Source organism: Danio aesculapii, chromosome 4, assembly GCF_903798145.1.
Source record: "Danio aesculapii chromosome 4, fDanAes4.1, whole genome shotgun sequence".
NCBI lineage: Eukaryota > Metazoa > Chordata > Actinopteri > Cypriniformes > Danionidae > Danio > Danio aesculapii.
The window spans coordinates 28,903,884-28,927,416 of NC_079438.1; the positions used below are offsets into that span (position 1 = coordinate 28,903,884).

At 40.0% G+C, this 23,533-nt stretch overlaps 1 protein-coding gene across 1 annotated transcript; it reads left to right on the forward strand.

Moving 5' to 3' along the window:
* The first annotated feature begins 985 nt into the window (after positions 1-985).
* LOC130222451 (protein NLRC3-like) lies at positions 986-22,101 on the forward strand. The gene is made up of 9 exons (XM_056455021.1): positions 986-1,123; positions 4,566-4,670; positions 5,658-5,742; positions 6,036-6,231; positions 11,175-12,972; positions 15,052-15,225; positions 17,585-17,758; positions 18,337-18,383; positions 19,607-22,101. Exons 1-9 carry the CDS (start codon positions 1,080-1,082, stop codon positions 20,131-20,133), a joined length of 3,150 nt encoding a protein of 1,049 aa, XP_056310996.1. The 5' UTR covers positions 986-1,079; the 3' UTR covers positions 20,134-22,101.
* The last annotated feature ends 1,432 nt before the right edge of the window (positions 22,102-23,533 follow it).

Genomic DNA, 23,533 nt, shown 5'->3' on the forward strand with positions numbered 1-23,533 from the left:
AATAGCAAAAAAAAAAAACAAAAAAAAACTAGATTTCTGAAAAATTCTGTGAACTAAAAAATGTAATGAACTCTTTATTTAACACCCATCAAACATATTAAGAGGTTGAATAATCAATGTACAGAGATGATGGCAATATTGCCGTCCACATTTGCTGTCAAACATTGTTTACTTCACTAAGTCAGGTTAATGGGGAAGGGATTGATCTAATAAGTCTAATTGATCGAAAAAATTCATGCGCCTTTGGAAAAGTATTTTGTAGTATTTTTAAAATAAAAAATACAGTATTTTATTTTAATACACGTTGCGATTGCTTTATTTTGTAGTTTCTTTTGATACAATTAAAATTAAGGTATTTGGTATTTTATTTTAAAATGTATTATTTCCTAACCCTGGTGAGCGCCACTTGGTGGAACCAGTAATATTTCAGGATATACCTGTAGATCACACAGGTGTGTTTTACTAAAGCGAAAGAGTCACAGAGCTCAGATTGTGTTCCTGTTCCTCAAGAGTGTCTGTACATCTGCATGTAAGTTTAATACTTCTACCATTACTTATTTGTGGAAATGATGAAGTGATTTTAGATGTGTGAGTGTGATTTAAGTGCCTGTCTGATTCTGAAGCCCAAAGGAATCAAAGACTGTGTCAAAACATGGTCATTTAAAGACTGAAAAAAAAAAAAAAAAAAAAAAAAAAAAAAAAATATATATATATATATATATATATATATATATATATATATATATATATATATATATATATATATATATATATATATCATTTTTTATCAATTGAAAGTGTTTGTACTCTCCTATATCCATATAATGATTTCAGATTATTTAGCACAAAAGTATAATTTTAAAGATACAGAGTTGTGAAATCGAAAGTAAAGTTAAACTAGACCTTCCAGTTAAACAGGAAGAGCTTGTTTTAGCGACTGCTTCTTTGTGAAGTCAGCATTGATTGCTATAAAGTGTGATGTTCTTGATCTCAGTATATTGTCATCTCCAGGTGATGGTCAGCGGCTGATTGTTTCCTCAAAGCTCTGCGAATGTTTGCATTGGTGTTTTAGTTGCAGTATGGCAGAGGAGCGAGTAAAGGATTTTCTGTCAGAGAAACACAGGTATTGACTCTGTTTTTACACCATTATTTCAACACTTTCTCTGAAGAACAAAGACCAACAACAATGCACTTATTTGTGTTGCTATTACCTGATCAAATGATGAACAAAGCTTCTGTTTACAACTTCAGGACATGTGTTTAGATCATTCTAGGTTACAAAGAATTTGATCTGGTGTCATATTTACCAGAGCTGAATATGTGTAATATGTTGTGTTTAAAGTCCTGAACAACATCAGCATTAAAGCTGACCGCAGAACATGCAATATTGCAATGGCCTAGCTAGCTAGCAAGGCCAGCTCTGAACTTTAAAGTTGTAACAATAACAACTAGTAAAGCTAGTAATATAATGTTGATTAGTTGTATGTTAATGGCATTTGCATTATGGATAAAATCTAGTTTTAATGGCAATACTACTTTTGAATAGATCATGAATACAGGGAGGAGTGTATTGTTTTATGGTAAGTGAAAGAAGAAAAGGACAGAACTGGCTCTTCCTGCAGATGAAAATGAGGATGAGATGGGTTTTAGTGAGCATGAGAATGATGCAGACTGGACATTTGATAGAGACAGTTCAGGTAAGTTAGCTCTGAGGCAGATAAGACAGGTGTAGTACAGTATATAGTATAATATAATTACATTATTCTGATGCATTTGGATATATATTAGATTTGTTATTTATTTATTATAATATTTACTGGAGAAAATATTTATATTTACTGTATGTTTTATACATGATAATACAATATTATGTTTGTTTTTAATAATATTCTGCAAAAAAGAATGGAATAAATGAAAGCTTTTGGAATATGAGTTGTTGGTAAGTATGTATAAAGTGTAGTTTATAGGTTCTGTGTTAAAGCTTATAATATTGCAACACCAATTAAATAATTCCAAACAACTAAATTATTAATTATAAGAAAGGTTCTAAATTAAAATTTTTTAAATTAGTTTCACTGTTGGACGTTGTTGCCATATGGCAACATATCAAAAAGTACCTTAAAAAATACATTTTCCCCATTTTTTACAGCACTTTAAGTTAAGTTATTTTAAGACAAGAAAACAGTCAAATATATTTTTATAGATCTATCATAATGTGTGCAGTAGAGGGTTAAGTGAGACAATGATCAGTCCGGCATTATATAAAGTGAGGTCCATATTTGTTTACTCAAACTATTAGAATGAGAAAAATATATTAGCCTTCAATAATATTTAAAAACAAAAGATTAATCAGGGTTAGTCATTGTGTGTGATTCTCACTCAACCAACTGTGCCACTGGTGCGCCTTGGTGGGACCCCTTCCTCCAGGGCAACAGTGCCCACCAGGCTTGGCGGGGATGGGGACACTCTCTGTGGAGCAACGTTTAGTGTCCAAGGACCCTGGGTGGGACCCCTTTCCTCCAGGGCAACAGCGCCCACTAGACTTGGCGGGGATGGGAACACTCTCTGTGAGGCAACGTTTAGTGTCCGAGGACCCTGGGTGGGACCCCTTCTTCCAGGTCAACAGTGCTCACCAGCCTTGGCGGGGATGGGGACACTCTCTGTGGGGCAACGTTTCGTGTATGAGGACCCTGGGTGGGACCTTCCAAGGCAACAGTGCCCACCAGGCTTGGCGGGGATGAGGACACTCTATGTGGGGCAACGTTTAATGTCTTAGGACCCTGGGTGGGACCCCTTTCTTCTAGGGCAACAGCGCCCACCAGCCTCAGGCATGGCTTGGCGGGCTTGGGCCTGGGTCTTATCAACGCCACCAGTGAGCGTCGTCACTGTTGCCACTGGCCGTTTTAGAGACCACGTTTCCAGCCCTGACCTCCATAGCCATGACTGGCACCCTCTCTGCCCGGGTACCCACACCCTTTCCGGGGCAAGCGCCGGCCCCACACTTAAGCTGGGAACATTGACTTAGCCAACAGCTCGCGCTAGACAGACGTGCCATTGGTGACCCCCCTGGCTGTGGGGCACCACCCTCTCCACCACCTTGACGTACTGTGGTTCAAAACGGCTTGACCATAGACCCCCTGCTTCTTTCCCTTTGAGCCAGGATGTGCGGCTGAAGGCACGCGGGAAATGGACACACCAGTTCGGTTAAATGGCTTGGCCATAGATCCCCTGCTTCTTTCCCATTGAGCCAGGACGCGCGACCAGAGGCACGCAGGAAATGGACGCACCAGATCGGGCAAACGGCTTGGCCATAGACCCCCTGGTTCTTTTCCATTGAGCCAGCACACGCGCGGCCGGAGGAAAGGGAATTTTGTCGACTCCGAGCCCTATGTGGCACTCCAGGACCACTAATGTGGCCATCGTCCATTCCAGGCCACACGCAGCGGACTAGAGGTCCATGGAGCTCGTTTGGGTGCAGTGTGGGCTTGTAACAAGCCTGGGTCAGAATCACCCTGGTCCAGCTAGGCCAGCACGCGCGCATGGACCCTAGCGTGCAGAGTGGAAGCAGCCTGGCCCGGGGCTGTGTAGGTTCTGGCTCCGGGGAGGCAGAAAACCGACAAGCTTTGGACGGAAGACGAGACTGACTCCAGCAGAAAGATGCACCATGCGGGCCCGCAGTGGCACTCTCAATCTGGGGATTTGACTGACTGCTCCATCATCAAGGGTGGTGAGGCGGAGGCACATGCAGATTGGGCAGAGAAAGGTGCCCTTCAAGACTGCGTGAGCCCACCTTCCGAGAAGAAAGGGATGGGAGGCTAGAAGGTCTTGCCTTTTTAGTCCTCCACATACACCCATCTAGTCGGTCCGGCTGCGGGACTGGGGATAAACCACCTCCAGGCCCGCGGCCCCCCACTGCCCCACAACAATTATTAGACCTTTTTCCAGATCTATTTCATATAACGTAATATTAATGTAAGGATAAATCGCACCAAAATCTAAATTTTTGCTTCTTTAACTTTAGACAAAAATAGAATAAAACATGAGCTATCTTTGTTATTACTTTTTAGACATCCAAAGAGTAAAGCATATCTTCATGGTAACTGAAAAAACTCTCATACTCAAGCTGAAACTTTCATTTATAAACATGCGTATGCCACTTCCCACTTAAAGTTAAAAAACTTTGACGGGAGAATATACAGAGCTGTAAGTAAACTCTAAGTGAATGTATTTCACTTGATTATTGAACTAAATAAATAAAAGCTTAAAAACCATCAAACGAGCTATAATCATTAATAAATCAATTAAAATGAATTCTGGCTTTTAGCAAGATTTCTACACAGTTTTATAATTGAGACCTCTGACGTGAGATTTGATCACAGCTACTGCTAATGATTATTGATAAATGTTTATATCATAAATGAAAAACAAGAAGAAGACAAAAAAGTGCAAAGACTGAAGTCCATCACACAAAAACCCACAAAAAGTACAAAAATACTGTAGTGTTCATTAGCGAGACTGCAGCAGGCTGACATTACTTTTTCCTCTGGTGTCTTTTGTGTCTTCAGTGTGAGATCAGGATCATGTGCGTCCAGCTCTGTGTTTCTGAAAAGTGACCTGTCTAAACAGTATCCAATAAACTTCAGTGAGAAAACATCATCATCTGGCAAAAGGTATTTTGTGTTTTACATTATTGGTCATGTGTGGGCAGTGTTGTGTAAACCAACAATTCAGTAAAGAGAGTCATCCCTGAATAAATCAGTTGTTTGAATGAATCAAAAACGCAAGTCTTCTACAGACACATTTACAGACACCTAGTGGCAGTTTTAGTTTCTTATTCAAAGTGTCTTTCAGTAAATAATAAATTTATATTTCCATGTCAATCATTTACTCACATTTGTCATTTTAAACCTGTATGAATTTCTATCATTTGTATAACATAAAAACTGTGTTAAATATGTTTATAAATTTACATTTTATTTGTTTGGAACAGATATATTAAACAACCATCTCATGCATGTACCATTATGCTTGTAGCCAAGGTTCATTCGCAACACTAAAAGAGCTTTTATAAATTATTAAAACCATTATAACAAGTGAACCAAGATTTTGTGGCTTTTTAATGATTAAAATTCTGGCAATGAATTCAAAATATGAATCTAGTGGATCTACTGCAGTGGCGCAGTAGTTAGTGCTGTTGCCTCACAGCAAGAAGGTTGCTCGTTTGAGCCTTGGCTGGGTCAGTTGGGGTTTGCATGGGAGTTTGCATGTTCTCCCTGCGTTTAAGTTTCCCCCACAGTCCAAAGACATGTAGTACAGTTGAATTGGGTAGGCTAAAATTGTCCGTAGTGTATGAGTGTGTATGGATGTTTCCCAGAGATGGGTTGCAGCTGGAAGGGCATCTGCTGTGTGGAATGTGCTGGATAAGTTGGCGGTTCATTCAGCTGTGGTGACCCTGGATTAATAAAGGGACTAAGCTGAAAAGAAAATCAATGAATGAATCTAAATAACACACACACACACACACATATATATATATATATATATATATATATATATATATATATATATATATATATATATATATATATATACATGTGTGTGTGTGTGTGTGTGTTTGCCTTAAAATGTATTATTAAAGTATTTTGATTTCTTAACAGTGTTGAATATGAGTTACCAGATTCAGGAGACGAGACTCACAGGAGACACAATAGTTTCACAGAAGATCTCCTCTGGATCTTCCAGGTGGGAAAAACTCATTTTTATTCATAAAAGTCACTGCAATAACTTCATGAAACACATAAAGAATATTTGACATTTGAGAACTGGGTCTTGTAAACTGCTTTGGTTGGCCCTACACCCAACTAAAAACGCCTTGTTTTAGCCAAGCTGTCTTTGTTTAGATGTTTCTTAGACTATGGGCAGCTAAAGTCCCTGTTCAGATGTATTTCAGACATTTGTACTTTGTAGATGTACAACTGTATGTGAATTAAATTTCTGGTTAAATATTCTTGTTGTTATCTTTTCTTCAATCATAGAGTCTTGAGAGCAAAATGATCAAATTTCTGAAGAATGAACTGGAAAAGTTAAAGAAAATCTTACAAGAAGAAAACAGACAAGACTTAGTAAAGGACTTTAATAAGAACAGATGCACAATCACTGAAGCAGCTCTTGATCTCACACTCTTCTTCTTGAGAGAGATGAAGCAAGATGAAGCTGCTGATACTCTCGAGGGTAAGAGACTCATGGCCATCTGTCACTTACATCAGGAGTTCACACTTAGCTGATGATTTAATATAAGCTTGTTTGGCATGCTGACATTTTCCTCAAGCCCAGGGCTCCCTCCCGTTCGTAGAGTGAGAGGGGAGCTTGAGCTTAGGTAGATCTCAAACTCCCTAGCTGCAGTAACTAAGGAACCACTTGAGGAGGAAGGGAGTTAGACAAGTGCCTGAATTGCTTAATCTGTTACGAATTATGTATATCTTAGGATGGTAGGAGGAAACCGGAGGACCCGGGGGAAACCCATGCGGACATGGGGAGAATATACAAACTCCGCACAGAAACACCCACCAGCCTGGCGAGGACCAGGGCTGGCTGTGTTCTTGCTGTGGGGCAACAGTGCTAACCATCGGGCTGCCGTGCCACCTGATCTGTGAAAAGGAGGAGAAGGGGGAGGAAAAGGGGAGTTTTCTTCCATACGAAGATAACTGTTGACTGAAAATATGGTTATTTATAGTAAATGGGGAATCATGTTATTGGGAGATCATGATTAGTTAATGCGAGACCAGCCATAGTAAATCATAAGCACGTGATCCTCTCGAAATTAGTTTATGAATAAACTTCACTTCAAGAGTTTACACTTAGCTGATGATATAATATAAGCTTGTTTGGCATGCTGTCCCGGGAGAGAGCCCTGAGCTCAGGGCTCCCAGGGCTCCCTCACATTCGTAGAGGGAGAGGGGAGCTTGAGCTTAGGTAGATCTCAAACTCCCCAAAATGCAGTGAAATAATCACTCGGAACAGCAGCTGCATATCGGCAAACAGACTGTAGCTATATCCGGCTGCTGGATATGAGATAAGGGAAAAGAGAGGTTATAAACGTTATAAATACACACACATATATACATATATATATACACACACACACACACATATATATATATGAAGAAAGGTGAGGAATTTGGGGCTGGAAAGTAAGGTGAGCAAAGCAGTGAAAGTGCTCGATGCTGGAAGAAGGAAAGGTTGAGAAAAGCTGGAAGGGGGGAACAAGTACTAACATAAATTTATATACACACACAAAAAAATGCATACAAATACATGCAAACATTAACACATGTAAAAAATTACGGATGACTCCTGCGGAAGTTGCAATTCACAGTCTCTAGCGGGATTTGGGCTGTTGTATCATTTTGAGGAGGTCAGGGAGAGGACAATGAACTTCTTGTTCAGGAGGTGGCTGGGATGAGACTCTTGTGAGAGTTGAGGCTCTATTTGACTCCTGCGGGAGTTGGAGCCGGGTGTGGGGGGGTTTGGGGGGCTGAGTGGTTGGTTAGAGCTCGTTGGGTCTGGATCTGATGCTGGAAGAGCCCATTAGAGCCTGCTGTGGTGGCTGCGCCAATTCTAAATGAGTGGCTAGAAAAAGGCTCTGGGGAAAGCCTGAGAGGCGGAGGACTTCTTTATTGTGTTTTTGAAACCAGACCCGAGATACTGGACGGTTAGCATCGTCAGTAAAAAGAGGGGCTAGTGGGTTAGCCTCTTGGGATCTTCTTAGATTTAGGTAAGCTAGGAGGGATTGAAAAGGGCGGGTGGGGGAAGGCATGTTGAAAATGTAGATAAGTGTCCTTTTAGGGAATTGATCTGTTTTGCTTCGTTTGATAAGGAAAGAAATTGTTTCCTTATCTTGCAAAGTTGGATATGAGATAGTGGGGTGGAGTAAAGGCTTAAAATTGGATGTAACTGTTCATTCAGAGCATCTGAGGAAGCCAAAGAAGGCTAGGGTGAACATAGCATCTAAGGTGTGGGCTGTGTGGGAAGAAATGTAACCTTTGCGCAGAATGTGGATGCATGAGGAAAGAATTTTGAGAGTGATGGGTTTGCTAGAATCAGGGGTGGCAAGGTGGGTTTTTTGAATGCCTTTTATAAGGAGGGAGGTTTGCTAATTCGTGATAGTATCAGAAGGGGACCTGTGAATTAATTTCTGAAAAAATTGGATCCCACTGAGATAGCTCTTAATTGAGCTAGCTTGTATGTCTTTTGCAGTGTGAAGGTGGGATATAAAGGAAGTGATGAGATAAGGGAAAAATCAGGGAAATGTAGTTGATGGAGGGTGTGAAATTGTTCGAATGTATTTCATGCTTTGAGGTATGAATTGAGGGTTCTGGTAGCTACTGCTTGTAAGATAAGAGATAAAGAAGTTTGATGGAGTTTATAAAGGGGGTGGTTAATGTCAATATAATTTCTAAACAGGGAGAGACAGGCGTTGGATCGGGATTCGCCTCCGGGGCCAGTAGCCAGAATTTCTGGAAATAAAAATGAGAAAGAGAGTCAGCAATTTGATTTTTTCAACCAGGTACATGTTCAGCAGTCATAATAAATTGTTTTTCAGCAGATATCCAGATGAGGCGTCTTAGGAATGGCATAAGTGATGGGGGAGTGGGAACGTCCTTTATTAATGCAGTGCCCAGTAGCTTCGTTATTGCAATGAATGAGAATGCTGTATGTGGACCATTCATCCCCCCACAGGGTAGCAGCAGCGACTATTTGGTAGAGTTCAATGAAGGCTAAAGAACAATGTTTTTTTTGGAATGGAAATCAATTGGGGTGGCCATCTTGAGGCAAACCAATGTCCTTTATAGAAACCTCCATAACTGACTTAAGGGGGCGGCATCTGTGTATATGTTAATTTCTATGGGGGATGCTATCAAGTTGTTGTCGAAAAAGGAACAGCCGTTCCATTGCTTGAGGAATAAGATCCATAAACTGAGTTTATTGCGACTGGGATTAGAAAGGAGAATTATTTCTTCTAAACCGTGAACTGTGTTGGATATTTGAAGGAGGTGGGTAATGAATGGGCGGCCTTGTGGAATGATGTGCATGGCAAAATTTAGATGTCTGCAAGAGGAATTCCAAGATCAGCGAAAACCTGTTGGGTGAAAGATAGGTGTTTGGCCAGAGATGATGATGGGGAGAAATTATTAGAAAATCGTCTAGAAGGTGAATGAGGAGTGGGATTCCGTAATTAGACAGATTCCAGCATAAAGCATATATTGAATATTTTTGGGCTGCTTTTGCATCTGAAAGGTAATTGAACTGCAAAATAGAATTGGTTACGCCAATGTATGCCAAAAAGGTGCCAGAAATCTGGGTGGATTGGCATGATTTTAAAAGCAGAGGAAACAGAGATGACGGAGAGAGATAGCTTGACTAATGTCGTGGTAGTTAAGCGAATATTTGTCCAATGGGATAGTGCTGTTAATGCTAGAAAAGAGGAATTTTGCGGGGACGAAAGGTTAACTATAAGGCGTTTTTGCCAGAAAAATTTCGAGTAGCGACACCTATGGGGCTAATGCATGAGACATTGAAGGGAGGGGCTATGAATTGTCTGATCATGAAGTTATTGTCGATTTCTTTTTTAATAAGATAATCGACAGTTTCGGTTTCAGTGGTAGCAGACTGCAGATTTGGACAAAAGAGATTAAGTGAAGGGAGAGCTAAAACGCCTGGGTGGAATCCGTGGGTTAGACCTAAAATGAGAAAATCAGAGAAGTTAGTATTAAGGTGAAAACTTAATTCTAGAGCAAGGTTAGGAATATATAGGTAATCACAGGAGGAACACAGGTGACGGTATCTGCAGGGCATTCTTTGACATCTACTGAGATTGAAATTCTGGCAGATGTCGCGGCTAGGAAGGGGGGTTTTAGAGAAGCGGAGAGAAGGGAAGGAATGTTGTAACTGGGGGACGAGGAACGTAGCTGCTGGATTTAATAGAAAGTTGAGCTGAATCGAGGTGGGGGTGGGGGGGGGGTTGTGATCAGAAGACAAGAGTGCAGACTGGAGCGGCAGACCACGCAGGTTAGATTGCAGCATCCTAAAAATACTGGTTGTGGAGCTCAGTGTCCAAAGCCCCCCAGTAGGGACACTGGTTCCACTGGGTCGCTCTTATGGCACATTTGAAGGAGGTTTGAGGGAGAGGGTGAGAGGCAGAGTTGTCCTGAATGGAGTCTTGTTGTGGGAGAGTGCGTGACGTCATTGGAGGAGGCCTGGTTTCCTGGTGTTGCGGAGGGAGTAGATGGCCGTGTGTTTTTGTTTTGATTTCATCTTTCCTTGTAGCGAGCAGGAGGTTTGTGGATATGGAGTGAAACATGGAGTATTTCTCTGAGCGATTGGTCTTGCAGGAGGGCTTGTGGAAGGATGGGAGTCTGATGTTGCGTTTTTGTAAAGTTTGAGGAGTTCCGGTTTGTTGAGAAAGCTGGGTGCGTGGATTCCGAGGTTGGCGAGCATTTTCCTGATTTCCATAACAATGATTCTCTTTGGCGGATTAAAAGAGGAGGTGGCGGAGACGTAAGATGAGGTGGGTGAAGACTTTTGATGTCTGAAAGTAGATTGAGCTAGTGATATGTTACGGAGAAGTCTGTTAGCAGTGGAGCGAGTAATACGCCGGCCTCTCACAGCGGCCTCGAGCTTGGGTTGGGAGACTGGCGGTGCAGAGAGAAGTTGAACTGTGGAGGGAGAGTCGAGGAGATGGTGGTTATCTTGCGGGCTGTGGTTTTTTTGGTTGTTTCCTTGCAGGTTGTTATTTTCATTGTTCATGGTGTCTTCGATTTGCAGAAGATGCCGATGTGTAGTTGAAGGAGATAATAGTTGTGAAGCAGATGATGATGATGAAGGATATGAAGATGGAAGTTGATGTTCGTTTGAAGTGAAGCTTGTATTAAGTTTGCTAAAGCACCATCTGAGGCAGAGCAATCTTTCATACGAAAATAACTGTGGACTGAAACTGTGTTACTTATAGTAAATGGGGAATCATATGATTGGAAGATCATGATTAATTAATGCGAGACCAGCCATGGTAAATCATAAGCATGTGATTCTCTTGAAATTAGTTCATGAATAAACTTCACAAATACAGTTTTAAATATGAAGACTAAAACTAGCTGTTTGTTTGCTCCTGTGTTTAGGTGAGTTGTTCTTAATCAATCAGCTTAAATGTAGCCTGAAGAAGAAATATCAAAGTACGTTTGAAGGAATTGCTCAGCAAAGAGACTCCACACTTCTGAATAACATCTACACAGATCTCTATATCACTCAGGGTACGAGAGAACAGTTCAACACTGAACATGAGATAAGACAGATTGAAACTTCTTCTAGACGTCACCAATCACCAGAGATACAGGTCGAATGCAAACATTTGTTTGAAGCACCTGAACAAGACAAGCCGATCAGAACTGTCCTGACAAAAGGAGTTGCTGGCATCGGGAAATCAGTCTCTGTTCAAAAGTTTGTTCTGGATTGGGCCGAAGGAAAAGAAAATCAAGACATCAGCTTCATATTTCCTCTTCCATTCAGAGAGATGAACTTGCAGAACAAGAAAAAACTAAGTTTGAGAGACCTCATAACTCAGTTTTTCCCAGAGACTGAAGCACTGAACCTTACAAGAAGCACACGATTTAAAGTCCTGTTCATCCTTGATGGATTGGATGAATGCCGTCTTCCTCTGAAGTTTGCTGGTAATGAGACATGTGGTGATGTATCATCAGAAGTCTCTCTGGATGTTCTCCTGACGAACCTCATCAAGGGAAATCTGCTTCCTTCTGCTCCCATCTGGATCACCAGCAGACCAGCAGCTGCCAGTAAGATTCCTGCTGACTGTATCGACCGGCTGACAGAGATACGAGGATTCAATGATGCCCAAAAGGAGGAGTACTTCAGAAAGAGACTCGCAGATCAGAATCAGGCCAGAGAAATCATTGATCACATTAAACAGTCAAAGAGTCTCTTTATTATGTGCCACATCCCAGTCTTCTGCTGGATTTCAGCCACTGTTCTCCAGAACATTTTGAAGGAGAACAGAAATATTGAACTGAAACACAGGGCTTATGCTGATACACTGCAGGAATCTCCCAAGACTCTGACACAGATGTACACACACTTTCTCCGCTTTCAGATCCAGCAGAGCAGAGAAAAGTATGATGGAGAAAACACAGCAGATGTTTCCTGGGATCAAAATCTCATCCTTTCACTAGGAAAACTGGCCTTCCAGCAGCTGGAAAGAAACAATGTGATCTTCTATGAGAGCGATCTGAAAGACTGTGGCATTGACGTCTATAAGGCATCGGTGTACTCAGGCATGTGTACCCAGATCTTTAAGAAGGAGACGGGAATCATTTTTGGTACTATGTACTGCTTTCTTCACTTAAGCCTTCAAGAGTTCATTGCAGCCCTTTATCAACATCTGTTTCTAGACATCAACAAGAATCATGTATCTTTTTTTAAACAGAAAAGCAAAAATAAAGGCATGATTAATTTCCTGAAGACTGCAGTGGACAAGGCTCTGGAAAGTGACAATGGACATCTGGACCTTTACCTTCGCTTCCTTCTCGGTCTGTCACTCCAGTCCAATCGACAACTCTTACGAGGTCTGTTGATGCAGCAGGATGACAGAGAGCAGAGCAAAGAGGAAATAATTTCATACATCAAGCAGAAACTTGAAGCGAATCCGTCTCCAGAGAGAACCATCAATCTGTTCTACTGTCTGAATGAACTGAATGATCAAACTCTGCTGAAAGAGATTCAGTCTCACCTCAGTAGTGGAAGTCTGTCATCTGCTGACCTTTCACCTGCCCAGTGGTCTGCTCTGGTCTTTGTGTTGTTGACCTCAGAGGAGGAGCTGGAGGAGTTTGAGCTTCAGAAATTCAAGAAATCGGACGAATGTCTCATCAGACTATCAGCAGTCATAAAAACCTCCAAAAGAGCTCTGTAAGTCAAAGTCCTTCTTTCATGTAAGAAATGTTTCATTTGTTTTTCCTCCTGAACAATACAGTGCTATTTGAAAATCATTAGATTTAGGACACAATCATGCTCACATCTGTTATATTGTTTCCTTTGTATATTTCTGGTAAGAGTGTAATGATCACAGATATCCCACGGTTCCTGGAGCAGATTCTAGATGCTTCTCTATAGAAAACACAAAACAATTGAGTCCATGAGGGCGGCATTGCAAAGATGGACAAGGGTGAGAAATGAGGGGCCGTTTGCATGTTCTCCCCATATTGGCGTGGGTTTCTTCAAGGTGCTCTGGTTCCCCCATTGTCCCAAGACATGCGATATAAGTGAATTGAATAAAGTAATTGGCCTTAGTGTATGAGTCTGTGTGTGAATGCGAGAGTGTATGGGTGTTTCCCAGTACTGGGTTGCAGCTGGAAGGGTGTCCGCTGTGTAAAACATATGCTGGATAAGTTTGTGGTTCATTCCTCTGTGGTGACCCCTGATTAATAATGGGACTAAGGTGAAAAGACCCCATGTAGGTCTAATAAAAGATTGCAGTTGTATAAATACAAACTTCTCTAAAACTTTGGAAAAGAATGGGAGTTTTGATATGGGTCAAAAATTGGCAATAACTGAACTGTCCAAATTTGCCTTTTTGATAAATGGTTTAACTACTGCATGTTTAAAACTGTGTGGTACAACACCAGTAGTGAGACTGCTATTTATTGTCTGAACTGAAGATCCAGTTGGTTCAAAAACACTTTTTTAAAAATGTGGAGAGACAACTTCGGTATGCCAAGTAGATGGTTTCATTTTGCCAATATTATCTCTTAAAGAAGCAAGAGATACAGGCTCAAACTCCTTAAAACAGCAGAGCACATAAAAGTGGTAGATGGATTGACTGAGGGAAGTACAATATGTGATCTCACAGTGATAATTTTTGCAACAAAAGAGTTTAAAAACTGTTTGTATAACCCATAACATATCAGATAACACATATCAAGGGAAAAATCTTGACAGGGTTGGTTGCAGAAGATTCAAAGCAGCATTAATAATTTGAAGAAGAACAAGAGGCACTACAGTCATATGTGCTCCAAAATTCTAAAGTCCACCAGATAAATATTGTTTATGTCCTCTACCACAGCTATGCGGATGACACTCAGAATCTACTTAGCTTTACTGCCTAATAACTATAGCCCTATTGACACCCTCTGCCAGTGCATTGATGAAATGAACAGTTGGATGTGCCAAAACTTTCTTCAGTTAAACAAAGAGAAAACTGAAGTGATTGCATTTGGGAACAGAGATGAGGTTCTCAAGGTGAATGCGTACCTTGGCTCTAAAGATCAAGCAACAAAAAATAAGGTCAAGAATCTTGGTGTGACTCTGGAGTCAGATATGACTTTCAATAGTCATGTCAAAGCAGTTAGTAAATCAGCATACTATCATCTCAAAACATTGCAAGAATTAGATGCTTTGTTTCCAGTGAAGACTTAAAGAAACTTGTTCATGCTTTTATCAGCAGCAGGGTGGATTACTGTAACAGGCTCCTCACTGGCCTTCCCAAAAAGACTCAAAAGCTCATCCAGAATGCTGCGGCCAGAATTCTGACCAGAACCAGGAAATCAGAGTACATCACACCTGTCCTCAGGTCTTTACACTGGCTCCCAGTTACGTTCAGAATAGATTTTAAAGTATTATGATTGGTCTATAAATCCCTAAATGGCCTAGGACCTCAATACATTACAGATATGCTCACTGAATACAAACCTAATAGATAACTCAGATAATTAGAATCATATAAACTAAAAATTCCAAGAGTTCAGTCAAAGCAGGGTGAATCGGCTTTCAGCCACTACGCCCCTCGCTGCTGGAATCAGCTTTCAGAAATGATCAGATGTGCTCCAATATTAGGTACATTCAAATCAAGACTGAAAACACATCTGTTTAGCTGTGCCTTTACTGAATGAGCACTGTGCTACGTCCGACAGATTGCACTATTGTGTCTTTCTTTTCTTTTTCATTCTTTTATAACCTGTATATAAATAAACTTGTCTTGCCTCTACACAGGCTACAGTGCTGTAATCTGACTGCTCGCTCTTGTGAGAGTTTGTCTTCAACTCTACAATCCTCAAACTGTGTCCTGAGAGAGCTGGACCTGAGTAACAATGACCTGCAGGATTCAGGAGTAAAGCTTCTTTCTGATGGACTGAAGAGTCCAGACTGTAAACTGGAGACACTGAGGTAAATGCTTTTCCACTCAACAACAACAAGACATATTTTGTTATCAATTGTGGAAGACCCTTTCAGTGAACTGGCAGAAGAAGAAACAAAATATTTGCAGGAATGTGATTTTATTAAAAATAGGATGGTTTTATGAATGTTATGGTGTCTTTTCAAAAACACACATCAGTATTTGTAAGAGTATTTTTGCCATTTCTTATGTTGTTTTGCAGTCAAAATGTACTCTATTATACACATCTTAATTCTTCATTACATGTTTGACCTTAAAAAACATGGATCGCTATACTTTATATAAAGGGAACATGAGATAAGCAAAGAGAGTAAATATAACGTATTTATATCTTAACCCTTTAGGACACTACATTTACATTCGGCTTCATAAATGTTTCTTTGCTAAACATGATTCCAATATTCAAATTCTGTACTATATGCCAATTTAACTAGTTGACATTGACTAAAGTGTCAGATACATCACATTTTATTTAATCAATAGTATTATTTACAGAAAAACAAAATTGGCATATTTTATTTGAAGAGCAAATATAAAAGCGTTCAATAGCAGCCCCTGCAGAGTGCAGCTTTAAGTAGGGTGAAAGCCTGTTTGTACCTCTCTCACCATTAGACGGTATCTGGGTCTTGATTTTTAATGAGATCAGTCAGCTAGCTGTTAAATGCTAAATAATTAGGCTCAAAGCACCTGTAATATCCCACCTTTCCCAGAACTGTCTTACCTACGTTTTAGTGTTGGGTTCTGGACAAGCTGCAATCACTGCAGTTTTATCAATTTCGTGTCTTTAATGCGTCCCATGCCACCTCATGAAGTGGTTCAGATTTCTATCCATCTCGAATGCATTTCAGAGGTCATTTATACAGTACCTGTCCTTTTCAAGATTGGATAGCTATGTAACCGGAAGAAAAAACACAGTAAACAGATATAAACAATCCCATAGACTAATGTAAGACTGTATATGATAATTACACAATATTTTCAACAATAGCAATAGAAGACTCATGCTAGAGAATATTTATCATACATGATAAACATATCATACATGATGCACTGTTTTCCCCAGCCTAAAATTAGGGAGCAAGTATTTCAATGATACTGTATCTACCTAAGACAGATTATTCTGAGATGTACAGTAATAACTTATATTAATTTGCATTCTAGTAGTCTGTACTAGTCTTATATTAATTTGCTCAACAAATTACCATGTAATAAAACTGAGCTGTTTTATGTTCTGCATTGTCTTTATAAGTCAGATGAGCCATTAAAAGTCTGATGTATCAAGTAGCCTAAAATAATAAAGAATCAGATTATATATATCCATATGTAGCATCTGTCCGATGGCTAGCTTTTGATACCACATACATGGGCTAGTTGCTAATGGCTAAGTGAATGGCTAAGGCTATTTTGTTTGTTTAATAAAATAAAGTATAGACCTGTTCTGTGGGATGTAAAGCTTAAATTACTTTTGTTGTGATCTGGTATTAGATTAAATAATTTGACAGCCCCCTGATTTAATAGCCGTGGAAACACTGACAATAGGTTTGTTTGTTTTAGTTCTCATAGTTCACAAGATAATACAATTCAAATCATGAAAATCTGGTCATTTTCATATAAACTTTATGCATTCATTTAATATTACCTTATGATGTAAAATGTTGCTTATTCCTCACAGCAGATCCTCTTTCAGGAAGCATGAAAAGTAGAAGAAATTGAAGACACTTGATGCTTTGTTTATTAGGAGTGATAGTGGTGTTTAAATGTTCTCGTGATGATTACAACAGCACACACTGCATGATCCCAGTACAGCTAATGAGATGGAAATGCACAGATGGAAAATATGTCCTTTGCCTTGGTTTCAATTACATAAAGAGAGATCTTTTGTTATCCATTTAAAGTAGTTGGTTTAAAATGCTTTCGAACTTTCTGCAGAAATATTCCCTGTGTCTGTTAGACAAGTATTACTGAGAATGTGTATTTTTTTCAGGTGTTTCAGAAAGTTGTTCATGAAGACTGAGACGGCAAAGATAACTCCCTTTATGTTTTTTATTTTACAAAAGCACAAACATTTTAATGTGTGAGCATGGTCAAACTAAAATGCCTTTACACTTTCATGTGATGCTTTATGAACGATGTCTTTGCTCTGTACAGTTAAAAAGATGATTTTAAGTCATTGTTGAGTGTGTAAGTGTGTTTACTAATCTCAGTGGTTGATCAATAAGGAGAGCTAATCAGGATGTGAGTGTTCATCACTGCTGTTCACATGAGCAGAAACAGCCGTCAACATCTTCACAACACAAAGAGATGTGTGATTGTCCAACTGTGTGATGTGGACTATTGCTGTGTTTGTAGATTGTCTGGCTGTATGGTGACAGAGGAAGGCTGTGGTTTTCTGTCTTCAGCTCTGACTTCAAACCCCTCACACCTGAGAGAGCTGGATCTGAGCTACAATCATCCAGGAGATTCAGGATTCAAGCTGCTCTCTGAACAACTGGAGGATCCAAACTACACACTGGACAAACTCAAGTATGTGGAGCATCTCTGCCCTTGTGCTTTTACACTGAATGGCTTTAAAAACCCACAACAAAGTATTTTCTGAAATTCAGTTTTCTGTGAGGGTTAACTGAACTAAACAGAAATGCAATTAAGATGTGGAGTATGCATATATTAATGGCATTATTGAAGTAAACACCGCAATCAAACTATTATCGTCATGTAGGACATCGTGAAATGCGGAATTTTTTTTCTTTCCATCAGCGTACGTTAGTAAATTCCATAACACTCTCAGCAGTCCTTCCTTCTTATTTGCATCTAATACCTCAGTTTGTCACAACGGCATGAATGAATTGTTTATAAGTTAAAGTGAAACTGGACAGGGAAGGATGTATATTTACAAATGAAATGAAGTTGACCAGACAAAACATGTAATATGTTGTGTTCATATTGTCTGCAATGAAATACAAGTCAAAGTCAATTTGGAAATCACTACTTTCTTTTTTTATTTGTGTTTTTCATACTGTCCTGAGTTTTTCTGATTTGACCTGCTGAAAAAGTTTGTTTAGCATTGGTTTACTGACTGAATGTGCATATGTGTGTGTTTACAGTCTGGATCATGGAGGAGAGAACAGGATTACAGCAGGACTGCACAAATGTACGTCTACACGCACACTTTCTCTAACACAGACACAGCGAAGGACACATGCGCACACACGCATGCACACACACTGCTTTTGTGAATTAAAGAAGAGATAGACCTGGACACTTTTCAGGTCTCTTCAAAGCAGAATCCTTTAATGAGAACTCTGTTGTTGTGTTAATTATAGAAAATGTAATCTAGTGCAGCTTTGCACTCAATTTAAATACATTTTAGGAGCAGTGATACAAAGAGGTGGAGATTAATCTAAACAAAGCATACAGATGAAGTACAGAAGTCAGCCAGGTAAATGGCATTTCTCCAGCCCTAATCTCATCAACATAATAGTACTAATTTCAGATGCATAGGTGTTAATCCAATTTGGGACCCTGCCAGTTTATCAGGAAATGCACGTAGGCATATAGATCTAGGCTATTAAGCTAAAACTTTCTTAGAATGTCATCATTTTTACCTCAAAATGTAAAAAATTCAATTAAATTTATCTTTATTTCTATAGCGCTTTAACAATGTAGATTGTGTCAAAGCATCTTAACATGGAAGTTCTAGTAAATAGAAACTGCTTCAGTCCAGTTTTTACAGATGAAGATCAGATCAGTGTAATATAAACATCACTGCTGAAAGTCCAAACACTGAAGAGCAAATCCATCGATGCGCAGCTCCACTAGTCTCAAACCAAGCAAGCCAGTGGTGACAGTGGCAAGAAACAAACTTCACCAGTTGATGAAAGTAAAGGGAAAAAACCTTAAGAGAAAGCAGGCTCAGTTGGCATGACCTCTGGCCAAACTTCTCATGCAGAGCTGCAGTCTAGGTGCTGGGGGCTGGACGTCCATCGTGGAGAAGCTGAGTGTGTGGAGGCCAGGTGTTCAGGTGAGCCCACGGGATCAATGCGGAGACTCTGTCACTGAGGTCTTTCAGGAATCAGTCATGCTCTTCACTTCTCCATGACCACCACAGCAGGATACGCCCCGGTCCAGGATTATGGAGACCTTGGAATAGGAAGAAAGAGACAAACTCAAGCATAGATGTCATCCAAATTATGGTTTTTTGGAAAGTGTTTTCAGATTGCCTGGTTGCCCAAATTATTCCAGGCTAACAATCCTTTAGAAGATTTGTATTTCAAAAATTATTCATTTGTGTTTTGTGTTTATGCTAATGTAAAGAGATGTGTCTTTTATGTAGTTTTAAACTGACAGAGTGTGTCTGCCTCTTCTTGTTTTTAGATGCCTGTTTTTTCACACTGGATCCAAACACAGCAAACACTGAACTCATTCTGTCTGAGGAGAACAGAGAGGTGACAAATTTGTTAGAGAAACAGTCGTATCCTGATCATCCAGACAGATTTGATTTTTGGCCTCAGGTGTTGTGCAGAGAGAATGTGTGTGGACGCTGTTACTGGGAGATTGACTGCAATGGGGTTAAAGGTGTGTTTATATCAGTGTCATATAAGAGCATCAGCAGGAAGGGACGAAGTGATGAGTGTGTGTTTGGATACAATGATCAGTCCTGGGGTTTGTTCTGCTCTTCATCCTGTTTTTCATTCAGACACAATAACAGACAGACTCGTCTCCCAGTAAAGCCGCTCAGCAGTAGAATAGGAGTTTTTGTGGATCACAGTGCAGGAACTCTGATCTTCTACAACATCTATAGAGACACAATGAGCCGCATCCACTCAGTCCAGACCACATTCACTGAGCCGCTCTATCCTGGGTTTAGTGCTAGTTCTGGATCATCAGTGAAACTGTGCTGAAAACTGAGAGACTGGGGAGAGATTTACCCATAATCCTCTGCTCTGCAGGATCAGCCAGTAGCTGTGATGTGCACTTGCCTACCTAAAACATTTAAATTCCTCTTTAGTCTTCAAACTTTACTCATGTAGGACATCTAATGATTACAGCAGAGTAAATTAATGTCTGAATTTTTCCATTATTACTTCACAAATGTTAAATACTGTAGGACATTTACTACATGCATTTAAAAAGCTTAATAAAGCAGCAGCTTTTATTAGTTTATTATTTAAAATAAGTGAAAGATAAGTGAAGATAAATGGGCTCTCTTTTCAGCTTGGTGTAGAGAACACCAGTTAAACCCAGTCAGCTGTCAGGTAGCCTCAGTGCTGGAATTTCTCCAAGATCGCCTGTCTGCTGGGTTAGCTGCATCCACTCTGAGAGTGTATGTTTCAGCTATAGCGGCCTACCGTTCCCCCCTAGATGATGAGTCACTAGGGCAGGATCCGCTAATTCGTCGCTTCCTATGTGGAGCCATAAGGCTAAGGCCTATCAGCACACACAGAGTACCGACATGGGATTTAACATTGGTGCTCGAGGGCATCTCTGTTCCCCCATTTGAGCCACTGCAGGAGGCTTCAGATAAGTTTCTGAAAAAAAGCAGCTTTTTTATTAGCTATTTCTTCTCTAAAAAGGGTTGGTGACCTCCAGGCTCTGTCAGTTGCACCTTCATTTCTGGAGTTTGCTCCGGGCATGTCTAAAGCCTTTCTTTATCCCAGACCTGGGTATGTGCCGAAGGTGCCCACTCATGTGGCGAGACCTGCTGTGCTGCAGGCCTTTAATCCGCCCCCATTTCAGTCGTCGGACCAAGAGAAATTGAATTTACTCTGCCCAGTTAGGGCTCTGGATACATATGTTAACCGGGTTATCAACTGGAGAAAGAGTGAGCAGTTACTGGTCTGCTTCGGACCCTCAAAGAGGGGGAGACCGGCGAACAAGCAAACAATAAGTAATTGGATAGTTGAGACTATCTCAGTTACCTATCAGGCTGCTGGACGTCCCGCACCTAAATTTAAGGCCCACTTCACAAGGGCTGTAGGGGCCTCCAAAGCTTCTATTTCGGGCTCTGCCCTTTCTGACATTTGTTTGGCGGCAGGATGGTCGACGCCACATACATTTGTGCGTCATTATCAACTCGATGTAGACCCCTCACCAGGGTCCTCTGTTCTCACTGCGTAGTGTACGTTCACAGTCAGCAGTGAATCTGGCCTAGTGGGTATTGCGTTCCCCTAGCGTTCTGGTTAGACGCAGTGTTGAAGTTCCCTAAAAGGGAAATGTCTCAGGTTACGTATGTAACCATAGTTCACCGAGAGGGAACGAGACACTGCGTCTTCCGCCATACTCTCTTCTACCTGTTACTTCGTTCAAGCAAATTTGAAGTTAACACTGAATGCAGGCTTTTATACTCTCTGGTCTGACGACACCGCTTAATTACATTAGATTGATTTCACATGTGCTTCAAGACGCGGTGTTCCCCTAGCGTTCTGGTTAGACGCAGTGTCTCGTTCCCTCTCGGGGAACTATGGTTACATACGTAACATGATAACATGAGACGGTTTCAGTGTTATTTAAAATATGAAATTTTAGTAAATATAAAATCATCCAAACGTGTGTCTTTCCATACTATCTAAGAGGGGACCTTTTTGGTTTTGGGGTCAAAACTTTGCTTTACTGCTTTGCAAATCTTTATTTTGCTCAATTATATGATGTGATATGAATGTCATTTTAACATTGGCACATTTAGTGAAGCAACTTTTTAAATCAGTAATCAATTTTGAGTTTTGACCTTTACATGTGTGCTAGTGTCAGGTTCGAATCTACTACACCAGATATTTATATGAGAATCAACAGAAAACTGTGGAAAGCAGAAAACATAGTGTGTATTTAGTTCAAACTGCTCATTTGACATTAACAGGTTAACCTGTGTGGAAATGACCAATAGTAATAAATTTGTTGGCGAACAATGCCAATTCCATTTATTTGTCATTTCTTGTCTCACAAACACAATTTAAAGATTTTGGAGCTTAAATCTCAATATTTGTTTTACTGCAGAATATATATATATATTTTTTTTTTCAGTGGATTACAAAGGTTTTGTTGTGGAGTGAAGGGCTGAATTACTTAATTGTGTTTAGTGTCATTTTAGTGGTTAAGTGTTAGTGTTAGGTTAGATTAATTGCATTTAATCTTTGTTTACATTTATTTAAAATAAAAGGGAAAAAAGGGGCAGTGTGTTTTATGTCAATAGCAGGTATTTACTATAACTTTCAACATTGTTGTTTCAGAGATACTCAAAAACTGTATATAAATTAAGTAAAATCATCCAAACATGAATCATTCCTTACTATCTACACTCCAACAAGAAAGGTTGTGCACTTTACATAATATATTTATATTTGGTTTATATAAAATAATTGTCTTTGTTGACTTGAAATGTTTTTTCTATTAAGGTCCACGTAAATATGTCTTAACCTACAAAATCCAAATGTGTTGTCTAACCACAAACCATTTATGTTAAGTGAACATGTCTTACATCCACATGGTGGCAGTATAATGCGACCAACAGCCATGAATCTCCAAAAAAAAAGAAGAAGAGCAAATTGCATCAGATTGGTCAGAATATGTATGCGCAAAGCTTTTCCATCGGTTGGCTTTGACAGAGGGAAGTCTTACTTTCAATGACTGGAAAATGTAGGAGGTTATTTGTTTTGCCATTTAGTAAAAATCTAGTGTCTTAGACATGCTGATGTTAGCTAGCTAGCTTAGCCATGTAGCGCAGGTCTGTCAGCTCCTTATTTTTATTATTTTGGCGAAAGATAATCGTCGCTGTGATAGATTTCTGTTTGACCTCATTCAATGTTTTATATCTGTAAATATGTACGTTTGTTTTTATTAAAATATATTATAAATGTTCAACACACATATCCTCAAGCAGAGCAGAGTTGAACTTGTTTTATTTATTCAATAATAAATCTCACATAAGCATTTATTTTAAACACTCATTCCTGTGATTAAAGCCTGGAGTGGAGTTAAAACATGCTCCTCCCTCCACTCTGAGCGCTCTGCAAACGCTTTGCGCTAGTGATGGGTCGTTCTTGAATGATTCGTTCATTTTGAACGAATCTTCAATATGACTCGGGAACTACGAGTCCTCACAGGGAGTGATTCGTTCATCCGTACGTGCGCACATTTGTTACGGTAGTATCGTTCATTTTTTAAGTCTTTTGAGTCGTGCATCCCGGAAAGGCAAAAGCCAATCATTTGCGTTTAGAGCCGGAAAGGGATTTGATCCATTCACCTCTCGAGTACTTTATCGGGTTTGAGTCATTCGTTCCGTACAAGCCAATCATATGCGTTTAGAGC

Excerpts from the sequence above, each read along its gene's own strand:
- LOC130222451 (XM_056455021.1), top strand. The coding sequence starts at position 1,080 with ATGGCAGAGGAGCGAGTAAAGGATTTTCTGTCAGAGAAACACAG. Across the intron at positions 6,232-11,174 it reads AGCTGCTGATACTCTCGAGG|GTGAGTTGTTCTTAATCAAT; the intron begins GTAAGAGACTCA and ends TCCTGTGTTTAG. Across the intron at positions 17,759-18,336 it reads TACACACTGGACAAACTCAA|TCTGGATCATGGAGGAGAGA; the intron begins GTATGTGGAGCA and ends GTGTGTTTACAG.